The sequence below is a fragment of the Heptranchias perlo genome, unplaced genomic scaffold (genome assembly GCF_035084215.1).
Source record: "Heptranchias perlo isolate sHepPer1 unplaced genomic scaffold, sHepPer1.hap1 HAP1_SCAFFOLD_44, whole genome shotgun sequence".
In the NCBI taxonomy this organism is placed as follows: Eukaryota; Metazoa; Chordata; class Chondrichthyes; order Hexanchiformes; family Hexanchidae; genus Heptranchias; species Heptranchias perlo.
The window spans coordinates 5,654,343-5,681,433 of NW_027139453.1; the positions used below are offsets into that span (position 1 = coordinate 5,654,343).

General features: G+C 41.9%; 1 protein-coding gene and 1 long non-coding RNA gene across 2 annotated transcripts in view; one reads left to right on the forward strand and one right to left on the reverse strand.

Moving 5' to 3' along the window:
* Positions 1 to 20,879, reverse strand: part of LOC137312877 (probable G-protein coupled receptor 139) — a 46,974-nt gene extending 26,095 nt beyond the window's left edge. The window contains exons 1-4 of the mRNA XM_067979257.1: positions 20,657 to 20,879; positions 6,993 to 7,404; positions 5,175 to 5,196; positions 4,384 to 4,389 (exon numbers count right to left, since the gene is read on the reverse strand). Of these exons, the coding sequence (XP_067835358.1) occupies positions 4,384 to 4,389; positions 5,175 to 5,196; positions 6,993 to 7,404; positions 20,657 to 20,879 (663 nt within the window). The remainder of the gene's footprint in view (positions 1 to 4,383; positions 4,390 to 5,174; positions 5,197 to 6,992; positions 7,405 to 20,656) is intronic.
* LOC137312864 (uncharacterized) overlaps positions 1 to 27,091 on the forward strand; it is a 1,008,715-nt gene that overhangs the window by 554,778 nt on the left and 426,846 nt on the right. The gene's annotated exons all lie outside the window — the stretch shown is intronic.

Genomic DNA, 27,091 nt, shown 5'->3' on the forward strand with positions numbered 1-27,091 from the left:
AAACTGCGGCACTAATACAGAACTGGAGATGTTAGGAAAGGAGACACTGACTGTTCAAAATCATGAACGGTTTTGAAAGAATCAATAAGGACAAAGTGTTTCCAGTGGAAAAAGGGCCGGTAACCATAGGACACAGGTATAAGGTGATCGGCAGAGCAGCCAGTGGCGACATGAGGAAATATTTTTTCACCCAGCGAGTTGTAATGATCTGGGATTCACAGCATGAAAGGATGGAGGAAGGCAATTCAACAGTAACTTTCAAAAGGGCATTAGATAAACACTTGAAGGGCAAAAACACAGGGCTATGGGCAAAGAGCAGTGGAATGGTCATATTTTGATAGCTCTTTTGAAGATCCAGCGAGGCGCGATGGGCCGAATGTCCACTTCCGGTGCTGTACCTTCTTTGATATTATGACTGGAACTGAACCATTCGCGGAAATTTTCAGACATTTAAAGGCGTGTTTGTGATGGGCCAGGATTTGTCCTGTGACTCTGTCAGTAATGACAGGAAGCAGAAGGTGCAAAGTGTCCTAAACCATGAGCACATTCGTTTGATCTGTTGGAAATGTTCAGCGTGGATAGTAGACTGAAAGTTGTTCAATAAATAGACTCGTCTAATATCATTGCTGGAGTTTGGTAGAGAATATTTGAATCTTGGCAACACCGTACCACGTACAGAATCATTAGCCGACAGAAGCCTGGATAGTTTGGGAAATGACAAGAAGAGAAACACATTTAAGCAGGATTTACAGAATTATTAACTGGGTATAGAGATTTACCAGCCACACCAATAGCAGCAAAGATAAGCCAGTATTTTTATTTATCAATCAATGCATTAACAAAGACACAAAAAGTTGAAGCACAGAATTCCATTAAAACTGATGGTAAACAGGAAGAATAATATTAGAGTTAAACATGGTTTATAGAATTAATCACTGGACGTAGAATCTTACGATGAACACCAGCAGCAGCGAGGAGGGGATAGTAAATCTTCTGTATATCCTGAAATACTTTAAATATTTGTTCGAAAAACGTATTGAAAATCGATCTGCGAATCCATGATTGTAATTCTGTGAGAGTGACTGATGGCTTTTATGCGAAAGCAATGAACTGACTGCATGATTTCACACAGCGAAGGGAGCTCCTTATTTAAAGCAGGGAGCATTAATCACAGGCATTTAACAAACAGACTTGTTGTCACCGTAACACTTTTCTACAACAGAATCTAGCTTAACATATAATACACATTTTTAAATTGATGGTAAGCGAATGCGAAATATTTCAACTGCCCATAAAATACCGTGGAAAAAACAGAAAAGACCGAGTTCCTCCTCCTGTGTTGAGCTAAAGCGGAGGAAGAAATACGAGATAGTGAAAGAAAAAAAGCAAGGAATGACAGCGGAAAAATATCTGGATCGCAGAAACTGGTTCTCTGTTTTAATCCATCCCAAGATATCAGGGTACACATTTCACGATAAACAACTCTTCCTAAATTGCAGAATCTTACCAAGCACGGATCCCGGCGATGGAACGATGAGCTGCTCCCAACTCAGGCCTTAAACGAGAACAAGACAACAACAACATGTTTCGAAAGAGTGACCTTACCCAGACAAACATATCATGTTGTTTACAGAGGGGGTGGAAAAATAAAAGAAGCAAAGGATTGACACCAAGGAATCAAAGGAAAACGTATAAAATATTAACAAATGAAATAATTAGCGTGGAAACATCGGAACACTCCATTAAACCCATTGCAAATTTTCGCATTCTCGCAGAATAAAACTGTAAACTTTAACAGTCTCATAGAAACACCCTGTAAATATGTATAAACTCACACAGCTCTCCTATAGGTATAAACACAGTGAGAGAAACAACCTGTCACTATTTATAGATTCACACAACTAACATATAGATATAAACATACCGAGAGAAACAACCTGTCACTATTTATAGATTCACACAACTAACATATCGATATTAACATGCCGAGAGAAACAACCTATCACTATTTATAGATTCACACAACTGTCATATGGATATGGACAAACACAGAGAAACATCCTGCAAATAGTTATAAGTTCACGCAGCGATCATTGAAGTGAGAAGTGTTCCATTTTTGAAGGGAGAAACAGGCGAGGCAATGTAAAAAAATTGGTACAATTTTTAAGTGGGTGCAGGAATAGAGCGACAAGAGGGTTAACATATAGAAATCTTTGTCGGTCGCAAGACAAGTTGAGAAGGCTTTTAAAAATAATGTGGGTTCCTCGGCTTGAAAGAGAGGCATACAGTACTAAAGCAAGGAAGTTACACTAAACCTTTACAAATCACTGGTTAGGTCTCGGCTGTGGTATTGTGTCCAATTCTGAGCATCACACTTTCAGAAGGATGTCAAGGCATTGGAGATTAAGCAGGAGAGAATTACTAGAATGATTCCAGGGATGAGGGACTACAGTTATGTGGAGAGACTAGAGAAGCTGGGATGGTTCTCCTGAGAACAGAAAAGGTTAATGAGAAAATTAATCGAGATGTTCAAAATTAAGAGAGGGTTTGACAGAGAAAAAAATGAACTGTTTCCACTGGCAGGAGGGTCGATATCCAGAGTACACAGATTGAATATAATTGGCAAAAGAACCGGAGAACAGATGAGGAGCAATTTATTTACGCATCGAGTTGTTATGAACTGGAATGCACTGCCTAAAAGGGCGGTGAAAGCAGATTCAATAGTTACTGTTAAAATGGAATTGGATATCTACTTGAAAAGGGCCTTGTGATTACTCAACATTGCCTACAGACCCCATGAAGTGTCCTTTCTTCAGCTCAAACCTCTTACGGATTATGACCATTATCGTCCTCCCTCAGCTGATGAATCAGTACTCATTCACGTTGAACTTCATTTGTTGGAATCGCTGAGAGTCGAAAGAGCACAGAATGTACTTTGGATGGGGGAATTTCAATGTCCATCATCAAGATTATATCCGGATCATCCCAGCGGTGGATCCGTTGAGCTGGCATCGACGTGGCGAGCTTACTTCTGGGAAAGGACAAAATGTCGGATGCGGAGTGGGCGTGTCAGCAGCGTTGGAGGCGGCCATGTTGGGTCATCATTGTCTTACGCGGCGAGGTCACTTCCTGTGAGTCGCACCGAGGCCAGAGCCCCTGTCCCCTCTCCCTTTCTGCAGACCTCCATTGTTCTCAATGTCTGGGGCTCGCTTTGCTTCTCTCACAGGAGGGGATTAAGAATAATGTTGAAGAGCTTCAAAAGGGTTTAAAAGGAGACAAATGTTATAAAGTGGATGAAAAAGAGGGTTAAACGGCGTTAAATAAGTTACTGGTTGAAATGGTATTAAAGAGGTTAAAAAGAGGGCTAAATAAGTTGAAAGGTTAAAAAGGGGGTTAAACTTTTAAAAGGGGGTTGGAGGAAAAAAAGTGGTTCAAGAGGTTAAAAGGTTTAAAAACGACAGTTGTAAGCGGTTTAAGGAGGTTAAATAGTTAAACGGGCGGTAAAGGGGTTGAAAAGGGGTTAGGAGAGAGACTGTGAGCGCGGTGAGAAAGAGATGGGTTTCAAAAGGAACCACAGTCGGAGAGTTTGGAGAAAGACAGTCTCTCCAAAAAATGGGTTTAAAAAGGGGCCAAAATGACTTAAATAGTAGGGTTTAAAAATGAGGTTTAAAAGGGATTAAAAGGGGTTTAATGAAGTTTCAAATGATAAATTAAAGTGGATTTAATAAGGGGGGATAAAATTGGTATAAAAAGGAGGTTTAAAAAGAGGGTTCAGGAGGCCGATTGAACCTTGTCTTATTTGCGATTCTATATTTTAATCCTGGACCAGTGTGCGATGCTCATTTTCTCTCGTGCTCTGTCTGAGTTTGTGTCACACCTTAACTCTGTTTCTGTTGAATTCTCTCCCCCTCTGTCTCTCCGACTCTCTCATCTATCCCGCTCTATTTCTCAACACTTCTTTCACTGTGTGTCTCCCTTTCCCTCTCACTTTGGTAGGGTCTTTCCCCTCACTCTTTGCCGAGGACGGAATGCCATCGCCTGGTCCATTCCCACCTTTCCAGTCATCGTCAGAGAATCAATTGCAATTGCTTCTATTCCCGCTCCCGCACAATTAACCCCGGAATCCCCCATTGCTCTCCCCTTGGCCCCCGCCTATTTATCCTCCACATGCTGCGCCTCGCCGAGATCATCCGAAAACACAACGTCAGGTTCCAGACGGCCTGTGGCGATCAAGCGCTCGTAGGGATGTCGCTTTTTGATCCTTCGATGTTGGCTGTTCCTATCATTATGAGGTACAATTCACCCAGCGCTGGATTGTTCACACGCTAATATTGAACGGGAGCTCCGATCAGACCGTCGAGAGAAAGGTTAGTTTCACACTACGTAGACCTGTTGTTGCAAAAGTATTCCTGCTCAGTACGGGAGGAACCAGTTCAGGCTGCTGACGAGACCCAGCTCCACATCCCCACCATCTCTCCCGACCCCACTGCCTCTCATTTGTTAGGCTGCTTCTCCGTCATCCAGCATTAGTTGAACAGAAATTTCCTCCGATTGAACGTCGGGAATACCGAAGCCATTTTCTTCGGTCCCTGCCACTAAATCCATTCCCGAGACACCGACTCCATCCCCCTCCCTGGCCAATGTGTGAGGCTGAATCAAACCGTTCACAACCTTATCGCCCAAATTGACTCTGAGATGAACTTCTGACCCCATACCCTCTCCATTACCAAGACCGCCTACTTCCGCCTCTGCAACATCGCCCGTCTCCACCCTTTGCCTCAGCTCATCTGCTGCTGAAACCCTCGTCCATGCCTTTGTTACCTCCAGACTCAACTACTTCAATGCTCTCCCGGCCGGCCTCCAACCTTGAACCCTCTGCAAACTTGAGCTCATCCAAAACTCTGCTGCCGGAATTCTCACTCGAATCAAGTCCCGTGCTCCCATCACCCCTCTGTGTTCGCTGATCTACATTGGCTCCCGGTCCAGCAACGCCCCGATTTTAAAATTTTCATCCTTGTCTTCAAATCCATTTACGGCCTCGCCCCACCTTATCTCTGAAACTTCTACCAGCCCGACAACCCTTCGAGATCTCTGCGCCCCTCCAATTCTGGCCTCTTGCCTTTCCCCGATTTTCATCGCCCCACCATTGGCGGCCATGCCTTCAGCTGCCTGACCTCTGAAGTGCCGTCGCAAAACCTCTTTGTTTCTCTGCCTTCCTTTCCCCCTTTAAAACGCTCCTTAAAACCTCCCTCTTTACCAATGTTTTTGGTCACTTGTCCTCATATTTCCTTCGGCGGCTCGGTCTCAAATTTTGTTTGATAATCGGTCCTGTGAAACGCCCTGGGATGTTTCACTACGTTAAAGGCGCTGTATAAATGCGAGTTATTGTTGTTAATATTCACCTATATCTCTGTCAGGGTGTTAATATTCCTGAGATCAGTGGGAGTCTTTTACAGGTCACATGGTGTCTCTGGCGGGGGCGATGAAGTACAGAGTGTCTCAGTGAGAGTGTTAATATTAAGCTCTGTAATCTATCGGTGTGTTAATATTCATGAATCATTGGCAGTATGTTATTGTTTACTGGAATTCTCTGGCAGTGTTGTGGTTGGTACAGGGTGTCTGTTCATCAACTGTAATATTTACAGGATGCTTATGTTCTTTTATTAACTCATCCTGGGGTCTCAGGGAGTGATTCCTTGCTGACAGGAAGTGACTGGCAATGTATTAGCAAGGAAAGATGTCAGTATTTCAGGGCTTGATGCGTGTATCTGTGAGACTTTTCAATGTTTACAGGGTGTTTCCTTGAATCTGTTAATGTTTACAATGTTTCTGACAGTCTGTTAATGTTTACAGTGTATTTTTGTGAGTCTGTTAAAGTTTACAGTGTTTCTATGATTCTCTTAATATTTACAGTGTCTTTCTGTGCGTATGTTATTATTTACAACATGTTTCTGTGAATCGGTTAATGTTTACAGGGTGTTTCTGTGAGACCGTTCATGTTGACAGGTGTTTTATGTGAATGTTAATGTTTACAGGTTGTTCCTGTGAGAAGGTTAATACCTAAAGAGCCATTCTGTGCGACTGTTGATGATTACAGCGTATTTACTTGAGTCTGTTAATGTTTACCGGGTGTTTCTTGACTGTGTAAATGTTCACTTGTTGTCCAATTAAGTTTGCAAATATTCAAAGGAGTCTTCCGTCATGTTACTGAACGTTTAATAGACAATTTATTTCAATAATTTAAAGCATCTTCCAACGATTGGCCAGTCCCACAATGTCTCGACAGGAAGCAGTAGTGAAATTCCCGGCCCCATTCAAGAAGCACTGCAGGGAGCTCAGAGGTTGTGATCGTCCCCAAACCTCCATTCAAATTGGGAACCGATGATCGCATTTTGGACTGGTTCGGTGTCATAGCCGATTGACCCCAATATCTCTATAGCACAGACCCCGGGGGCGGAGCGGGTCGGACAGAATATGAAAGAGGATTGAGTTCTGATGCTGGGAATTCTTCCGTTCTTCTCATCATTTAATGGTTTTAACAATTAGAGAAAAGGGATATTTCAACAAATTCTTCAACTGCTCTCTGAATTTAGTCTGGGTCACAGCATAAATACAAGTGTTTGTGCAGCAACTCAGGAGCTGGAGCATGAATCCCAGTTCCATGAGAAAGATAGGCGGAATTAAATTCCGATCTGTGAAACCCAGCACCCGCATCCATATAGAATACAACGTAAACATCGCCCATAACAGAATGAAATTCCCCGAGATGACGAACAGTAAAATAATGGACTTCCTTCGACTCGTAATTTCTGGGTCACTGGGACTCTCTTCACTGCTGTGGTCCCGGAGTTTCCTGCGGGCTCTGTTGGACGATTAAAACATTGAGCAGCAGAATCAGAAGAAATGGGACCCCCGGGGTTACAATATAATGAAAAATTTCGATTGCTCCCCATACCCGCCAATCGTTAACACTGCCCTCGACAGTACAAAACCAGGGGACGTTGCCAAGAGTATACCAACGCGATAACATAAAGTACCAGGTGATGTCCTTGAAACAGCTCAGCACAGTCACTGTTCCCAGAACCACAGCCGCCGTTTTCTCGGTGCAATATTTAGTTTTCAGTTTCTGGCAACAAATGGCGACAAATCGATCAAAGGTGAAAGTGACGGTGAACCAGACAGAACAGTCTGTGGCTGCATAAAGCAGGACGGCGTGGATATTACACACGGGGATGTTATCGAGTAAAAGTAATAGTTCGTAATAAGCAATGGGAATCTGCCTCAAAATCAGATCGATGATAACGACCAATAGATCCGCCGCTGCCATGGCCACCAGGTAGCGAGTGACACATTTGGAGAGGCCGCACTTTCCTCGGGACAGGATCACAATTGTTACTAAGTTAACTGTAAGGAAGGTAAATAAACAGGGAAATTATACATCAGGCTGGGAGCAAAAGCAACTGTTTGATGAAGTTCGTGGTGAAATTTGCTCCTTTATTACTGCATCCAGTGATGGATCTGATTATTATACTTGTGATATGGCTTTCCACTGGAGACAGAGTTTAAATATAATAATAGTGATTGTACTGGGTAATAGAGAAACAAACAGAGATTTCTGCTGGAATCAGGAGTGGATTGAGAACTAAATAAATGAACGGGATTAAATTATACATGAAAGACAATAGGTTCCCAATGAAACAGATCCCCCTGTAAATATTGGTAGATCCTTTGACTCAAGTGTAAATATTAACACAATCCGTGATTCTAAAGTAAATATTTTCATAATCTGTGGACCCACTTGTTAAAATCGGACCGTCCCTTTAACTCTTGTAGATATGGCCACAGATTCTAAGCGCCCCTATAAACATTCAGGGCATCCATTAAACAACTTTCAATATTCCTACAGTCTCTGGATCCCGTGTTAATGTGGTATAGTCCCTGAAACCCTCAGAACAATTGGTACATTCACTAAATCCCCATTAATGTTGATCTTTTCATTCAGTCTCCAGACCGTGTCAGTCTAGAAAAGGGTCGGTGGACAGTGTCAATATATCATACAGTAAAAGAATCATAAAGACAAGGAGGAAACTCGGTCCACCGTACCCGTGCCGGCTCTTTGAAAGAGTTATCCAGTTACTCCCACTCCCCTGCCCTTTCCCTATAGCCCTGAAAATGTTTCCTTTTCAAGTATGTATCCAATTACCTTTTGAAAGCTACTGTTAAATATTCGTCCACCACATTTCAGACAATACATTCCAGATCATAACAACTCGCTGCATGAAAAAAAATTCTCCCCATCTCCCCCTGCTTCCTTTGCCAATTTTCTTAAATCCGTTCCTTTGGTTACCGACCCTCCTGCCAGTGGATACAGTTTCTACTTGTTTACTCTATCAAAACCCCTCATTATTTTGAACATCTTTATTAAATCTCAGCATGGCTTTTTCTGCTGTAAGTGAACAATCCCAGCTTCTCAAGTCTCTCCGCATAATGAAACCCTTTATCCCTGCCACCATTTTAGCCAATGGCCTCTGCACTCTTTCTTTGACGAACTTTCTAAAGTATGGTTCTCAGAATTGGGCACAATACTCCAGCTGAGGCCGAACGAAACAGTACCAGAGCGTGTACATATTCAGGCAGACGCCAGAATGCGTCAGTGTTTACATGGGTGGGTGAGTCAATATTTACAGGGTTACCAGGGTGCGTGCCCTTTCAGGCAAAGCCCGAGTGCGTTGGTAAGTACAGGTTCTATAACAATAAGTCAATGCGAATCTAGAACAAAGGACCAGGAGTGGGCCATTGAGCCGCTCGAGTCTGTTCACCATCCAATAACATAATGGCTGATTTACATCTCAACTCCTTTTACCGACCTTTTGATCCATATAATTTGTTAATAAACACAAAACTATCGATTCCAGTCTCGAAAATGTGAATTGATCCAATACACACATCCATTTGGGGAAGAGTGTTCAAGGTTTCCACTACCCGTCGTGTGAAAAAGTGCCTCCTGATTTCGCTCCTAAATGGAATAATTTGCCCTCTACTTTTGGATTCCACCAGAAGGGAAAAAAATTGGTATCTACCCGATTCAATCCATTTGTGACTTTAAACACGTCGATTAGATAACTTCTCAGATTTTAAACTAACGGGAATACAAAAAAAGTTTATGCATCCCACAAGTACTGACACGCACAAAGGAACATCCAGTAAAGAGTGAGAATCACTTGAGAATAACGTATAATTACTGACACACAAATAGAAAGATCCAGCAAATACTGACACAAATTTAGAAACAACCTGTAAATACTGACACTCAACCAGAAACATCCTGTACATACTGACACTCAACCAGGAACATCCTGTAAACGCTGACACTCAACCAGGAACATCCTGTAAATACTGACACTCAACATGGAACATCCTTTAAATACTGACACTCACCTCGGAACATTCCATAAATACTGTTACTTAACCAGGAACATCCTGTAAATAATGATAATCAAACAGGAACATCCTGTAAATACTGACATTCACTCAGCAACATCCTGTAAATACTGAAAATCACTGAGGAACATTCTATCAATACTGACACTCATGGAAGAATAACCTGCAAATAATGACACTCACTCTGGAACATCGTGTAAATACTGAAACTCACTCAGGAACATCCTATCAATACTGACATTCATTCAAGAATAACCTTTAAATACTGAAACTCACTCAAGAACATCCTGACACTCACTGAGGAAAATTGTGAAAATAATGATACTCAGCTAGGAATATCCTATAAATAATGACACTCACTCAGGAACATCCTGTAAATACTGACACTCACAAAGGAACATCCTCTAAATACTGACACTCAAACAGGAACATTCTTGAAATACTGACACGAAGCGAGGAACATCCTGTAAATACTAACACTCATCTGGGAACAACCTGTAAATACTGACAGTCACCTAGTAACAGGCTGCAAATACTTACACTCACCCAGAACATCTTGATAAAACTGTAACTCTCACAAGAATATCCTCTAAATACTGACATTCACCAAGTAACAATCTATAAATACTGACACTCACCCAGTAACATCCTACAAATACTGACACTGACACAGGAACATCGTCTAAATACTGACGCTCACCTCGGAACAATCTATAAATACTGACACTCACCGAGTAACATCCTGTAAATACTGACACTGACCCAGGAACATCGTCTAAATACTGACACTCACCGAGGAACAATCCATAAATACTGACACCCACCTAGGAACAATCTATAAATACTGACACTCACCTCGGAACATCCAGTAAATACTGACACTCAGCTAGGAACATCCAGTAAATACTGACAATCAAACAGGAAATTCCTGCAAATACTGACACTCAAACAAGATTATCCTGCAAATATTGACACTCACTCAGGAACATCGTCCAAATATTGACACTGACCCAGGAACATCGTCTAAATACTGACACTCACCTAGTAACAACATGTAAATACTGACACTGACCAAAGAACATCGTCTAAATACTGACACTCACCTAGTAACAACATGTAAATACTGACACTGACCAAAGAACATCGTCTAAATACTGACACTCACCTAGTAACAACATGTAAATACTGACACTGACCAAAGAACATCGTCTAAATACTGACACTCACCTAGTAACAACATGTAAATACTGACACTGACCAAAGAACATCGTCTAAATACTGACACTCACCTCGGAACAATCTATCATTACTGACACTCACCGAGTAACATCGTGTAAATACTGACATTCACCGAGGAACATCCTGTAAATAGGGACACTCACCGAGGAACATCCTGTAAATATTGACACTCACCTGGGATCAGCCTGGAAATTATTACACTCATCCAGGAAAATCCTGAAAAAAACTGAAACTCACCCAGGAAGATGCTCTAAATACTGACATTCACCTTGGAAGAATCTATCAAGACTGACGCTCACCTAGTAACATCCTGTAAATACTGACACTCAGCTAGGAACATCCTGTAAATACTGACAGTCGAACAGGAAATTCCTGCAAATACTGACACTAAAACAGGAACATGCTGCAAATCATGACACTCACCCAGGAACATCGCCAAAATACTGACACTCACCCAGGAACATTCTTTAAGCACTGACACTCACCCGGGACCCTGCTGTAAATACAGACAGTCAACGAGGAACATTCTGTGAATAATGTGATTCACCTCGGAATATACTGTATAAACTGACATTCAACCAGGAGCATTCTGTAAATACTGACACTCACCTAGGAACATCCTGTAAATACTGACACTCACCCAGGGCCATGCTGTGAATACAAACATTCAACCAGGAACATTCTGTCAACAGTGACACACACTCAGGGACATCATGTAAATAATGACACTCACCCAGGAACATCCTGTAAATAATGATAATCAAACAGGAACGTCCTGTAGATACTGACATTCACTCAGCAACATCCTGTAAATACTGAAAATCACTGAGGAACATTCTATCAATACTGACACTCATGGTAGAATAACCTGCAAATAATGACACTCACTCTGGAACATCGTGTAAATACTGAAACTCACTCAGGAACATCCTATCAATACTGACATTCATTCAAGAATAACCTTTAAATACTAAAACTCACTCAAGAACATCCTGTAAATATTGACACTAACCCAGGAACGAACAGTAAATACTGACACTCACTCAGGATCGTTCCGTACATAATAACACTCACTCAGGGACATCGTGTAAATAAAAACACTCAGTCAGGAACATCCTGTAAATACTGACTGACACTCACTCAGAAAAATCCTGTAAAAACTGACACATACTCAGGAACATCCTATAAATACTGACACTCACTCGGGAACATCCTGTAAAAACTGGCACTCACTCAGGAATATCCTGTAAATGGTGACATTCACTCAGCAACATCCAATCAATACTGACACTCACACAAGAATATTCTGTAAATACTGACCCTCACTCAAGATCATCCTGTAAAAAATGACACTCGCCCAGGAACATTCTGTAAATCATGACACTCACTCAGGAATATCCTGTAAATACTGACACTCAATCAGGAACATCCTGTAAATACTGACACTCACTAAGGAATATCCTGTAAATAGTGACATTCACTAAGGAATATCCTGTAAATACTGACACTCACTCAGGAATATCCTGTAAATACTGACAATCACTCAGGAATACCCTGTAAATAGTGACATTCAATCAGGAATATCCTGTAAATACTGACACTCACTCAGGAACATCCTGTAAATACTGACAATCGCCCAGGAACATTCTCTAAATACTGACACTCACCTGGTACATCCTGTAAATAAAACATCACGCAGGAAGACAATGCAAATACTGTCACTCACCCAGGAACATTCTGTAAATACTGACACTCACCCAGGAACATCCTGTAAATACTGACAATCGCCCAGGAACATTCTCTAAATACTGACACTCACCTGGTACATCCTGTAAATAAAACATCACGCAGGAAGACAATGCAAATACTGTCACCCACCCAGGAACATTCTGTAAATACTGACACTCACCCAGGAACATCCTGTAAAAAATAACACTCACCATGTAGATCGTGTAAATAAAACATCACGCAGGAACATCCTGTAATTATTGACACTCACCTGCTACATCATGTAAATTCTGACACTCACCCAGGGACATCCTGTAAATCCTGACACTCACTCAGGAACATTCTTGAAATACTGACACTAACCGGGGAACATCCTGAAAAAATTGACACTCACTGAGGAACATCCTGTAAATACTGACACTCAAACAGGAACATTCTGCAACAACTGACACTCACCGAGGAACATCCTCTAAATACTGACACTCACCGAGGAACATCCTGTAAATACCGACAATCAAACAGGAACATCTGATAAATATCGACAATCACTCAGGATCATCCTGTAAATACTGACACTCACTCAGGATCGTCCTGTAAATATTGACACTCACTCAGGAGCATCCTGTAAATATTGACACTTTTTCAGGAACATCCTGTAAAAACTGACACTCACTCAGGAGCATCCTGTAAATATTGACACTAACTCAGGAGCATCCTGTAAATACTGACACGCACTCAGAAGCATCTTGCAAATACTGACACGCACGCACGAACTTCCTGTAAACAATGGACTCAAAGAGGAATAACCCGTCAATACTGACATTCACTCAGAAACATCCTGTAAATACTGATACTTACCAGGTACATCCAGCAAATACTGACACTCACTCAAGAGCATCCTGTAAATACTGACACTCACTCAGGATCGTCCTGTAAATTCTGCAACTCACTCAGGAACGGCCTTTAATTACTGACACTCACGCACGAACTTCCTGGAAATAGTGGACTCACAGAGGAATATCCCGTCAACACTGACATTCACTCCGAAACATCCTGTAAATACAGTTGCTCTCCATATGCATCCAGGAAATACTGACACTCACCAAGGAACATGGCGTGAATACTGACAATCACTAAGGAACATTCTGTAAATACAGACTCTCACTCAGGATCAACCTGTAAATATGGGCACTCATTCAGGAATATACTGTAAATACTGACACTCAATCAGAAAAATCCTGTAAATACTAATACTGACTCAGGAACCTCCTGTAAATACTGACACTCACTCAGGATCATCCAATAAATAATAACTCTGACTCAGGATCATCCTGTAAATAGTGGCACTCACTCAGGAACATCCTGTAAATACTGACACTCACTCAGAAAAATCCTGTCAATGCTGAGACTCACAGAGGAACTTCCAGTAAATATTGAAGCACAGTCAGGAAGATCCTGTAAATAATGGCAATGACCCAGGAAAACCTGTTAATACTGACAGTCACTCAGGAACATCCTCTAAATACTGACACTCACTCAGAAAAATCCTGTCAATGCTGAGACTCACAGAGGAACTTCCAGTAAATATTGAAGCACAATCAGGAAGATCCTGTAAATAATGGCAATGACCCAGGAATAATCTGTTAATACTGACACTCACCCAGGAACATCCTCTAAATACTGGCACTCACTTAGAAAAATCCTGTCAATGCTGTGACTCACAGAGGAACATCCAGTAAATAGTGACACACAATCAGGAACATCCTGTAAAGACTGGCAATGCCACAGGAATAATCAGTAAATACTGACACTCAACCAGGAGCAAGCGACAAATAATGACACTCACTCAGAAACTTCCTGTAAATATTGACACTCATTCAGTAACATTCTTTAAATACTGACACAAATTCAGGAACATCCTGCAACTACCAACAGTCATTCAGGAACAACCTCTAAATGCTGACACTCTACAAGGACTTCCCGTTAACAATGACACTCTCTCAGGAAAACCCTCTAATTACTGACACTCACCCAGGAACAACCTGTAATTGTTGACAATGAGCCTGGAATGATCTGTAAATAATAACACTCACGCAGGGATATCCGGTAAATACTGACACTCACTTAGGAACATCCTGTAAATATTGACACTCAGGAACATCGTGTAAATAAAGACACTCACTCAGGAACATCGTGTAAATAAAGACACTCACTCAGGATGCTCCTTGAAATATTGACACTCACTCACGAAAATCCTATCAATACTGACATTCACACAAGAATATGATGTAAATACTGACACTCACTCAAGAATATCCTGTAAATAATTACCCTCGCCCAGGAACATCCGAAAATACTGACATTCACCTGGTACATCCTGTGAATCAAACATCACGAAGGACGATTATGGAAATACTGACACTCACCCAGGAACATCCTGTAAATACTGACAGTCACTCATGAACATCCTGTCAATACTGACATTCACCTGGTTCATCCTGTAAATACTGAAACTCACCCAGGAAGATCCTGTGAATTCTGACATTCACACAGGAACATCCTGTAACACAGAAATGCACTCAGGGACAACACGCAAATACTGATACTGACTCCAGGGCTTTGCTGTAAATACTCTCACTCACTCGGGACGTCGGGTTAATACAGACGCTCATCCTGGAACATCGTGTAAATACTGACAGTCGTAAGGATCATCCTGCAAATTACGACACTGAACCAGAAACATCCTGTAATTGCTGAGAATCACTCAGGAACATCCTGTGAATAAGAACATTCACCTAGGAACATGCTGTAAATACAGCACTCACACAGGAACATCCTGTAAGTACAGACACTCACTCAGGAATATCCAGTAAATACTGACACTCACTCAGGAACATCCTGTCAGTACAGACACTCAATCAGGAACATCCTGTAAATACAGACACTCACTCTGTAACATCCTGTAAATACAGACACTCAGTCAGCAACATCCTGTAAATAGTGACACTCAATCAGGAACATCCTGTAAATACAGACACTCACTCTGGAACATCCTGTAAATACAGACACTCACTCAGGAACATCCTGTAGATAGTGACACTCACTCAGGAACATCCAGTAAATACAGACACTCACTCAGGAACATCCTGTAAATACAGACACTCACTCAGGAACATCCTGTAAATACAGACACTCCATCAGGAACACCCTGTAAATACTGGCATTCGCCCAGGGTCATCATCTAAATAAAGATGCTCACCCAGGAACATGCTGTAAATACAAACATCACGCTGGAAGATCTTGTAAGTACTGGCACTCACACAGGAACATCCTGCAAATGTAGAAACTCATATAGGAAAAAAAAAAGCAGCAAATACTGACACTGACCAAGGAACAATCCGTAAATACTGACACTCACTGGGGAACACCGTTTAATTCTGACACTCACTCGGGAACATCGTGTGAATACTGACACTCACCAAGGAACATTCTGTATATGCTGAAACTCATTCGGGAACATCGTTTAAATACTGATACTCACTCGGGAACATCCTGTAAATGTTCACACGCACTCAGGAACATGCTGTAAACACTGACACTCGCCCAGGAACATCCTGTAAGTCGTGATAAACACGCAGCAACATCCTGTAAATAATGACACACGCTCAGGAACATCCGGTATATATTGACACTCAATCACGAACATCCTGTAAACACTGCCACTCACTCAGGAACATCCTGTAAACACTGCCACTCAATCAAGAACATCCTGTATATACTGACACTTACTCAGGATCATACTGTAAATACTGACACTCACTCAGGAACAAGCTATAAATAATGATACTCACTCAGGAACATCCTGTAAATATTGACACTAACTCGAAAACATCTTGTATACACAGACACTCACTCAGGATCATCCTGCAAATACTGACATTCGCCCAGGGTCATTATCTAAATAATGACACTCACCCAGGAACATGCTGTAAATACAAACATCATGCAGGAAGATCCTGTAAGGACTGGCACTCACACAGGAAGATCCTGTAAATATAGAAACTCACTCAGGAAAAAAGCAGCAAATACTGACACTGACCAAGTAATAATCCGTAAATAATGACACTCACTCCGGAACATCCTGTAAATACTGACAGTGACCCAGGAACATCCTGTCAATACTGACATACATTCTGGAACATACTGTAAATACTGACACTCACTCAGTAACAACAGTAAATAATGACACTCACTCAGGAACATCCTGTAAATACTGACACTCACTCAGTCACAACTGTAAATACTGACACTCACTCAGGAACATCCTGTAAATATTGAGAGTGACCCAGGAATAATCGGTAAATACTGACAGTGACCCAGGAACATCCTGTAAATACTGACATACACTCTGGAACATACTGTAAATACTGACACTCACTCAGTAACACCTGTAAATACTGACACTCACTCAGGAACATCCTGCAAATACCGACATTCACCCAGGAACATCCTGTAAATACTGACACTCACTCAGGAACATCCTGTAAATACTGACATTTGCACAAGTACATTCAGTTAATACTGACACTCTCTCGGGAAAAACCTGTAAATTCTGACACTCACCCAGGAAACTCCTTGAAATACTCACACTCTGTAATATTGACACTTACCCAGGAACATTCTCTAAATACCGACACTCCATCTGGAACAACCTTTAAAGACCGACACTCACTCAGGAACATTTTGTAAATACTGACACTTGCCTAGTAACATGCTGTAAATATTGACGCTCACTCAGTAACATGCTGTAAATATTGACACTCACTCAGGAACTTCCTGTAATTATTGACACTCACTCAGAAACATCCTGTAAATATTGACACTCACTCAGGAATATCCTCTAAATGCGGACACCCTCACAACTGCATCCTGTAAATAGTAATACTCCATACGGTACTTCCTGTATTTATTGAGACTCATGCAGGAAAATCCAGTGAATAACATGACTCGCCTAGCGACATGCTTTAATTACTGGCACTCGTGCAGGAACATTCTTTAAATACTGAACTTTACTAAAGAACATCCAGTGAATACTGATACTCACTGAGAAACATCCTATAAATCCTGGAACTCGCCTGCGAACATCCTACGAATAATGTAACGCAGCTCGCAACCTGCTGTATACACTGACATACTCCCAGACCCTGTGTATATACTGACATAGTCCCTGACCCGGTGTATATAGTGACATACTTCCTGTACTATTTATTAATAATGAAATTCTCCGAGGATTCTATGGCATCTCTGAGACACTCCAAGGTTCGGAATTTGATTGAAAACATTCCCGTGGACTCCCTGAGAATCCTGTCTCACTGTACCAAACCCTGTTAACGCTCAACCACTCCCAAACATTCTGCAAATACTGAGAACTTCAATTACATTTCCTCTGAATATTGACACAATCCCAGGGATTATTTATCAATAGTGACATTCTGTCCAGGACCCACTGTAAATACTGACACACCCCAAGGGCCCTCTGAAAGCAACCTCACACACAGGCTCCCGATCACAGAGCTTAACTCCCAGGGACCCATGTTACATGAAATCTCACACCCAGAAGACCTGGGTAAACACAGCTCCCATCCTCCAAATCGCATTTGGTAATAGAGGCTCAGCAGGTGACCCTGCAGTTACATCTTCCATTCCGGAAAACCTCATATAGATCTAACGACTTACCAGGAGACCCCGTAATTATAACTTCCATCCCGGAAACACCATATCTCTATCGAGACTTACCAAGAGACCCTCTAATTACAACTTCCAGACCGGAAAAACCCACATAGTTATCGAAACATACGGGAAGACCCTGTAGTTACAACTTCAATCCGGGAAACCCCATATCTTTATCGAGACTTACCAAGAGACCCTCTGATTAAAACTTCCAAACCGAAAAAAACAAATAGATTTAGAGACTTACCAGGAGACCCTGTAATTATACCTTCTATCCCAGAAACCCCATATCGATATAGAGACGTACCAGGAGACCCGTAATTTTTCTTCTATCCCAGAAACCAGGAGACCCCGTAATTTCTCTTCTATCCCAGAAACCCCATATCGATATAGAGACATACAAGGAGACCATGTAATTTCGTTTCTATCCCAGAAACCCTATATCGATATAGAGACTTACCAGGAGACCACGTAATTACATTTACCATCCCAGAAGATCCATATAAATTATAGACAATCAGCAGGAATTCCCGTAATTACATCTCCCATCCAAGAAAACCCATATCGATAAAGGGACATGCCAGTAGATATCGGAATTACATCTCCCATTCTGGAACCCGACATAGATATAAAGACTTAGCAGGACACCTCCGCAATTACATCACCTATCCCAGAGACCGCTTCAAGATATAACGACCGAAGAAGAGTGCCCGTAATTAGATCACCCATTCCGGAATCCCCATATCGATAGGAAGACTTATCAGGACACGCCTGTAATTACATTTAACATCCCAGAAACCCCAAATAGATATTCAGAATTAGCAGCAGAATCCCGTAATTTTATCACCGATTCCAGAAACCCCATGTAGGTGCAAAGTCTTACGAGGAGACCCCAAAATTACATCGCCCATCCCGGAAAACCAATATTGAGATAGAGACTTACGTGGAGTCCCCGTAATTACATCTCCCATCACGGAAAACCCATACAGATATAGGGACAGACCAAGAAATCCTATCATTATGAAACCCATTCCTGATAACCCATAGAGATTTAGACACATCCAAGGAGGCCGAGTTTCCATCCTGGAAACCAGATACAGATGCAGACTTTCCGGGGGATTCCTTAATTGTATTTCCATTCCTGGAAACACCATATGGATATAATTTCTCAGCAGAAGACCTCCGTAATTATATCTCCCATCGGAGAAACCCCATATGGATACAGAGACTGAAGAGGACAGCCCAGAATTATATCTCCCATCCCGGATAAATAATGTAGCTCTGGAGACTTCGAAGGAAAACCCGGAATTACCTTTCATCCTGGAAACCGATATAGATATAGAGGTTTACGAGGAGACCCCGTAATTACATCTCCGATCCCGACAACCCCAAATGGATAAAGAGACAAACCAGGAGACCCCGTAATTACATCTCGCATCCTGGAAACACATGTAGATATCGGACTTACCAAGAGACCCCGTCCTTAAATCTCGAATCCTGGAAACACATGTAGATATAGAGCCTTACCAGGAGACCCCGCAATTTCATCTCGCAGCCTGGAAACACATGTAGATTTCGAGACCAGGAGGCCCCGTAATTACATCTCGCATCCTGGAAACACATGAAGTTATTGAGACTTACCAGGAGACGCCGTAATTACATCTCGCATCCTGGAAACAGATGTAGATACAAAGATCTACCAGGAGACCCCGTAATTTCATCTCCTTCCCAGAGTTCGCATATAGATATAGAAACTTACCAGCAAACATCGTAGTTACACCTTGCGTCCCGAATCCCCCATATACATATGCATGCTAAGCAGGAGCTCCAGGAGAAGTGCAGATGCGGCAGTAAATTACGAGATCAATAATACAGTGAAAGGTAGTTTACAAAACTAACAGCTGGATATAGAGGCTTATCAACAATAGCATCATCAGCGGGGAGTCGACAGTAAACGGGAAGAACAGTATCACAGTGAAACACGTGTTATAGAATTAATAGCTGATATAGAAGTTAACAGGAATACCAACAGCAGCGAGGAGGGGATTGTAATTTACAAGAACAGTTATACAGTGAAACATGGCTTGGAGAATTAATAGCTGGATATAGGATATAGAGGATTACCAGGGACACCAACAGAAGCGAGGAGGGAATTGTAAATGACAATAATAATAATACAGTGAAAACTGTTTTGTCGAGTTAATGGGTGAATATAGAGACTAACCAGGAACACTAACTGCAGAAAGGAGGGGATGGTAACTCACAAGAAATGTGATACGGTGAAACGTGGGACATATAAATAATAGCTCGATTTTGAACTCACCAGGAACACCAAAGTCAGCGAACTTGAAGAAATAAATGAGAGGAACAGGCGTACAGTTAATCGTGGATTATAGAATCGATAGTTTGATACAGAGACTTACCAGGTGCAACAACAACAGCAAGGAAGGGGAAGTAAATGAGAAGAACAGTAATACAGTTAAACATGGTTTAGGGAATTCATTATATAGAATATTACCAGGGACACCTGCAACAGCGAGGATGGGATAGTAAATCTTTTGAATAATCCGAAGTGCCAAATATATCCGAACAGCTAATCTTAGTCTATCATAATTTGCAGAAAGATAATCAAAGTCCCAGGAGAAACTCCTGCCCATTGTTGTAACATTCCAATCTATTGTAACCAGATTATGACCCATTGTTGTCACAATCCAATCTATTGTCCTCAGTTTATGGCCCATTCTTGTCACTTTCCAATTGATTGTTCTCAGATTCAGACGCTTTCTCTCACTCTCTGTCGAGCCGCTGATCCCTGTTAAGGCCGGAGTTGGTACTTCACCTGACAAAATGGGATAACACATTGCAAGGAGCTCCTTATTTATAGCAAAGGGAAACTCTCCAGTGAAACAATTAGGGCCCGTGGAGGCTGATTGAAGTACAGTCACTGAATAAACAGGTTCAGTTAACGCCTTTCAACCCAATACATTTTATATCACAACATATATTTATCCAAATATTTCACAGTTGTAAGTCTAAAAGCTCAGCACATTATTTAAATTTATATTTGGAAGAACATAAACTATGAGACCCGCAATCTGATAGCATCGGTGTGACGCGAGAGCAGCTTCAATTACAGATTGCAGATTATTTCTGAACGTGATTTATTAATTAATTTCAGTTAGTTTCTACCCATTTCTAAAGGGTTGGGTTTACACCCAGAGATAGAAACTGAATCATTTACCAGTCAGCTTGAAGACCACCCTGACAATATTGGTGTAATCTCTGGATAACCCGTCAATATTGTTAAGTCAATGGATTATCTTGGAAATATTGGTACAGTCTCTGAGTTTACCTTTAAGTAACGGTACAATTTTTGGATTGTACTGTATATATTCGCACAGTCTATGGATTTCCCTGAAAATATTCCTACAGGCAATGATAAAGGCTCTGGATAATTCTAAAATTATTGGGCCATCTCATGATTTCCCATTATTATTGAAACATCTTTGGATACTCCCCATGAATATTGGCACCAACTCTGCATCATTCTCCAAATACTAACAGTTTCTGGATCCCATGTAAATATTACTCCAGTCTCTTCACGTCCAGTAAAGTTTAGTGCAGTCTATGGATCTACTTTTAAATATTGGTATATTGTCTGGATCGCTTTGCAACCGTTGTAGAGTGTGTGAATCCCCTTAAATAAGAGTTTGCCTTACCCTCTCATAAGTTAGTAGCAAGAACACGTAGCCTTTCTAAATATTGGTAGAGTCTCTAAGTTTTCTAGTGTTATATTTAAACACTAACTACACCCGTTCTCAATATTTGTGCGTTCCCTGAGACTGACTATCACATTATAGGGAATGACTGAAAGTGTACTCTCCACGGTACACCTATACATAAGAACATAAGACATAGGAGCAGCATGAAGCCATACGGCCCCGCGAGCCTGCTCCACCATTCATTCAGATCAGGCCGATCTTCAACCTCAACTCCACTTTCCCGCCCCATCCCCATATCCCTTGATTCGCTTCGTGTCCAAAAATCTATTGACCTCAGTTCTAACTGTACTCAGCGACTGAGCTACCAAAGCCCTCTGGGGTGGAGCATTCCAAAAATTCATAATCCTATGAGTGAAGATGTTTTTTTCTCATCTCAATCCTAAATGAACGATCTCGCATTCTGAGACCATGACCACTTGTTCTAGACTCTCCAGCCTGGGGAAACCACCCCTCAGTATCTACCCTGTCAAGCCCTCGAAGAATTTTGTTTGCGTTTCAATGAGATCACCTCTCATTCTTCATAGCTCCAGAGAAAAAAAGGCCCAATCAACAAAATTTCTCCTCAAAGGACAACCGTCTCATCCCACTAATCAATCTAGTGAGCCCTAGCTGCACTGAATATCAAACAAGTACATCCTTCCTCCGGTAAGGAGGCCCAAACCGCTCACAGTAAAACAGGCGTGGTCGAACTAAAGGCCTTTTTAATTTCAGCAAGATATCCTTACTCTTATACTCCAACCACATGCCATAAAGCATAACATATCATTTGCTTTCCTTATTGCTTGCTGTCCCTGCATTTTAACTTTCTGTGATTCGTGTATAAGGACACCCATATCCCTCGAATATCAATATTTACCAGTCTCTCACATTTTAAAGAATATTCTGCTTTTCTATTCTTCATACAAAGTGGATGATTTCACATTTCCTCACATTATACTTCACCTGTTACCGATTTGCCCAATCACTTAAACTGTCTTTAAACCTTTGTATCCTCTCGGTGTCAATCTCAAAGCTTACTTTCCCACCGAGATTTGTACCGTCAGCAAACTTGGCTACATTACACTAGGTCGCCTCATCTAAGTCATTAATATAGATTGTAAATAGATGAAGGCCATGGACTGATCCTTGCGGCACCCCACCAGTTAAAACATGCCAACCCGGAAATGAACTGTTTATTCTTATTCTGTGTTTTGTGTCTGTCAGCCGATCCTCAAACCATGCTAATATATTACCCCCAACCCTACGGGTCCTTATCTTGTATGACAACCTCAACTGACGCACCTTATCAAAAGCCTTTATAAAATCCAAACATGCTGCATCCACTGGTTCCCCCTTATCTGCCTTGCTGGTTAGATCCTCACGAAACTTTAATAGATTTGTCAAATACGATTTCCCTTTTATAAAACCGCGTTGACTCCGGCTAATCACATTATGAGTTTCTATGTGTCCTTTCATCACAGCCCAATAATAGATTCTATCATTTTCGCTACCACTGATGTCAGGCTAACTGGCCTGTAGTTCCCTGTTTTCTCTCACCTTCCTGTCTTGAATAGCGGGATTACATTTGCTGCCTTAGAATCGAGGGAATTCTGGAAGATGAAAACAAATGCATCCACTATCTCTGTAGCCATCTCTTTTAAAACCCTAGGATGTAAGCCATCAGATCAAGGCGATTTGTCCGCTTTTAGTCCAATTAATTTATCCAGTACCTTTTCTTTACTAATCTTAATTACTTTAAGTTCCTCACTCTCATTGGACCCCTGGTTCACCACTATTTCCGGTACCTTTTGTGCCTTCTACTCTGAAGACAGATAAAACATATTTGTTCAACGTCTCCGCCATTTCCTTAATCCCCATTATGATTTCTCTTGTCTCTACCTCCCGTAAAACCCTTCTTTTCTAAGCTGTGTTGTGTGCAGCATTGCTGTGGTCGGGACAAGACCACCGTAACTGATGTGTGGGGCAGTGATCGTACAGTGATTACACACGTGATAAAAAACGGGTGTAAGGATGAACGCAACAACTACAGGCCAGTCAGTTTAACCTCGGGAGTGGGGAAACTTTTAGAAACGATAACCCGGAAAAAAATTAATAGTCATTTGGACAAGTGTGGATTAATTAAGGAAAGCCAGCACGGATTTGTTGAAGGCAAATCATGTTCGACGAACCTGCTTGAGTTTTTTGATGGGGTAACAGAAAGGGTCGATGAGGTCAATGCGGTTGATGAGGTATAAATGGACTTCCAAAAGGCGTGTGAAAAATTTCCGCATAATAGGCTTGTCATCAAAGTTCAAGCCCATGGAATAAAGGGGACAGTGGCAGCATGGATACGAAATTTGCTCAGTAACAGGAAACAGTTTGCGGTGGTGAACGGTTGTTTTTACCGACTGTAGGGAGGTGTACAGTGTTGCTCCCTGGGCGTCGGTACTAGGACCACTGCTGATTTTGATATTTATTAATAAATTGGATTTGGGTGTACAGGCCACAATTTCACAATTTGAAGATGACAGAAAACTTGGAAGGGTAGTGAACAGTGAGGAGGATAGTGATAGAGTTCAAGAGGATAGAGACAGACTGGCGGCATGAGCGGACACATTGCACATGAAGTTCAACGCAGAAAAGTGTGGAATGTTATATTTCGGTAGTAAGAACGAGGAGAGGCAATATAAACTAAAGGGTATTATCTGAAAGGGGTGCAGGTACAGAGGGGTCTCGGAGTATATGTGCACAAATCGATGAAGGTGGCAGGGCAGGTTGGGAAAGCGGTTAAGAAAGCATATGGGATCCTGGGCTTCATAAAAAGAGGCACAGAGTACAAAAGCAAGGGTGTTATGATGAAGCTTTGTAAAACACTGGTTCGGCCACAACTGGCGTATTGTTTCGAGTTCTGGGCACCGCACTTCAGGAAGGATGTGAAGGCCTTATAGAGGGTGCAGAACAAATTCAATGGGATGTTGCCAGGGATAAGAGACATCAGAGACGGGCATAGAGTGGAGAAGCTGGGGTTGTTCTCCTTTTAGGAGAGAAGTTTGAGAGGAGATTTGATAGAGGTGTTCCAAATCATGAAGGGTCTGGACAGAGTAAATAGACACAAACTGTTCCCATTGGCGGAGGGGTCAAGAACCAGAGCACATAGATTTAAGGTGACTGGCAAAATAACCAAAGGTGACATGAGGAAAAACTTTTTGCACAGCGAGGCTTCACATCCTTCATTAAGTGCGGTGCTGAGACCAAGGCAGAATATTCCTGTTGTGGCCGAAGCAGTGTTTTATAAAAGTTCATCATAACTTCTTTGCATTACTACTCTATGCCTGTATTTATAAAACCCAGGATCCCGTAAGCTTTCTGAAAATATCTTTACACAGCGAATGGTTGTGACCTGGAATGCACTGCCTGAGGGGGTGGTGGAGGCAGATTCAATAGCGCCTTTCAAAAGGGTATTGGATAAGTACGGGAATGGAAAATAATTGCAATGATACGCGGATAGGGACGAGTTAGATTGCTCTTGCTGAGAGACGACACTGACTCGATGCGCTGAATGGCCTCCTCCCGTGCTGTTAGCATTCTATGATTCTATGCTGAAGTACTGAACATCACGACCAGAATTCGAACCCACGCAATCTGAACACACGGCCTTAGACCATGCGGCCATCCTCGCTCCCGGGTGCATCATTCAAATCCATTCATCAACAGGTAACGTTCTGTATCAGACGACGTCAAAAATGTCATATGTTTTTTGTGTTTTGCCCATGTTGATTTTCATCCATTCTCATCATACAGACAGTATTTTGGGACTTGGTTAAAAATGTTCCGTGCTTATGTCAACAGGAATCTAGAAATAAATTAAATTCTCCACCTCGCTAAATACCACGGTAACTATTGCCCCCATTCTATCTTGCAACCACACTAAGTGCCGCCTCAATTGAGAAAACTTAACTAATACGATCACCCTCTCCGCCACTATTTAAAACCTCAGGTGTGCATAAACAAAGTGTGAGTGTGTTTGTTTGACTGCGATATTTTTGAAATAGCAGCCTGCAATCCCTCCGTGTCTATGGAAAGTTTGTTAGTGACGAAAGTCGAATCGTGTCCTGACAATACTGGAGCATCAATGTCCGGGCTCAGGCCACTGGACCGCGCTCGATTCCAGTGTTGTCCAATGGAAAATGCTGTCTCACCGCAGGTGTGACTGTGGAGACACGGTTTTATCCACATGAACGGATTTTAGTGGAAACATCTCCCACATACAATACAGGGAAATGGACTTCACATGTGTGTATTTCAGAACATCTTTCACCATTCAGTAACCAAGGAATTAAAACACTCACAACGACGAAACAACACTCGCACACTCTGCTTTTCATCTTATCATTTTACCAACAACACAAAAAGGGTTAAAGATCACATGCAAACCGCATGCGAATATGAGTATTGAGATCACACGCCGAAAGACTGTGTTCATTACTCATTTTTCAATTTAATAATTTCAATTGTTATTCACCACATCTGAATTCCCATTTGGCCATAAGAGCCCAGTTGCAACGGTATTGAACGACACTGGTCGATGCCAGGATAGATTGATTGGACGGGCCGTGTTCTGCTGAACCCCAACACGAAACTTTCTTACAACAATTAAAAATAAACCTGCCGTGGACGGATGTCCGGTTGGTTTTCTCGTTGGTTTCCTGGTAGGAGCAAATCAACAAGGCAGAAAAAATACCTCCAGACGAAGGCACAAAAAATAGTTCGGTACATGTAAAGAACTAAACGTCAGAAGTGAAATTCGAACAGAGACCTACAGGAGAAATTGAAATTTAAACACAATGCCTTCGGCCGCTCGGCCATCCTGACTCCAAACTCTGTAAATTACTGACCCTGATTTTCACACTGAGTCCCAATGACCGGTTCACTCTCTGTTTCTCGGTAAATCCTGCTGGGACGCCGTGTGACCTGGATACATGCTCCCCGGATTTCCCTGTACCTGTGCACGGTATATGGGGATGTTCGGTCGGGCTGTGATATCTTGTTTCCCATGAAGAGGCAGCAATGCGCGGTCTGAGGCTGAATTCGTTGCTTTCCGTCGGCAGCGGGTGATTGAAGAGAGCGGGGCCGGACAGGCGGTCTGAATGTTGTGATTTGTCGCGGCCTCAGTCACTCAGGGAACTGGGGAA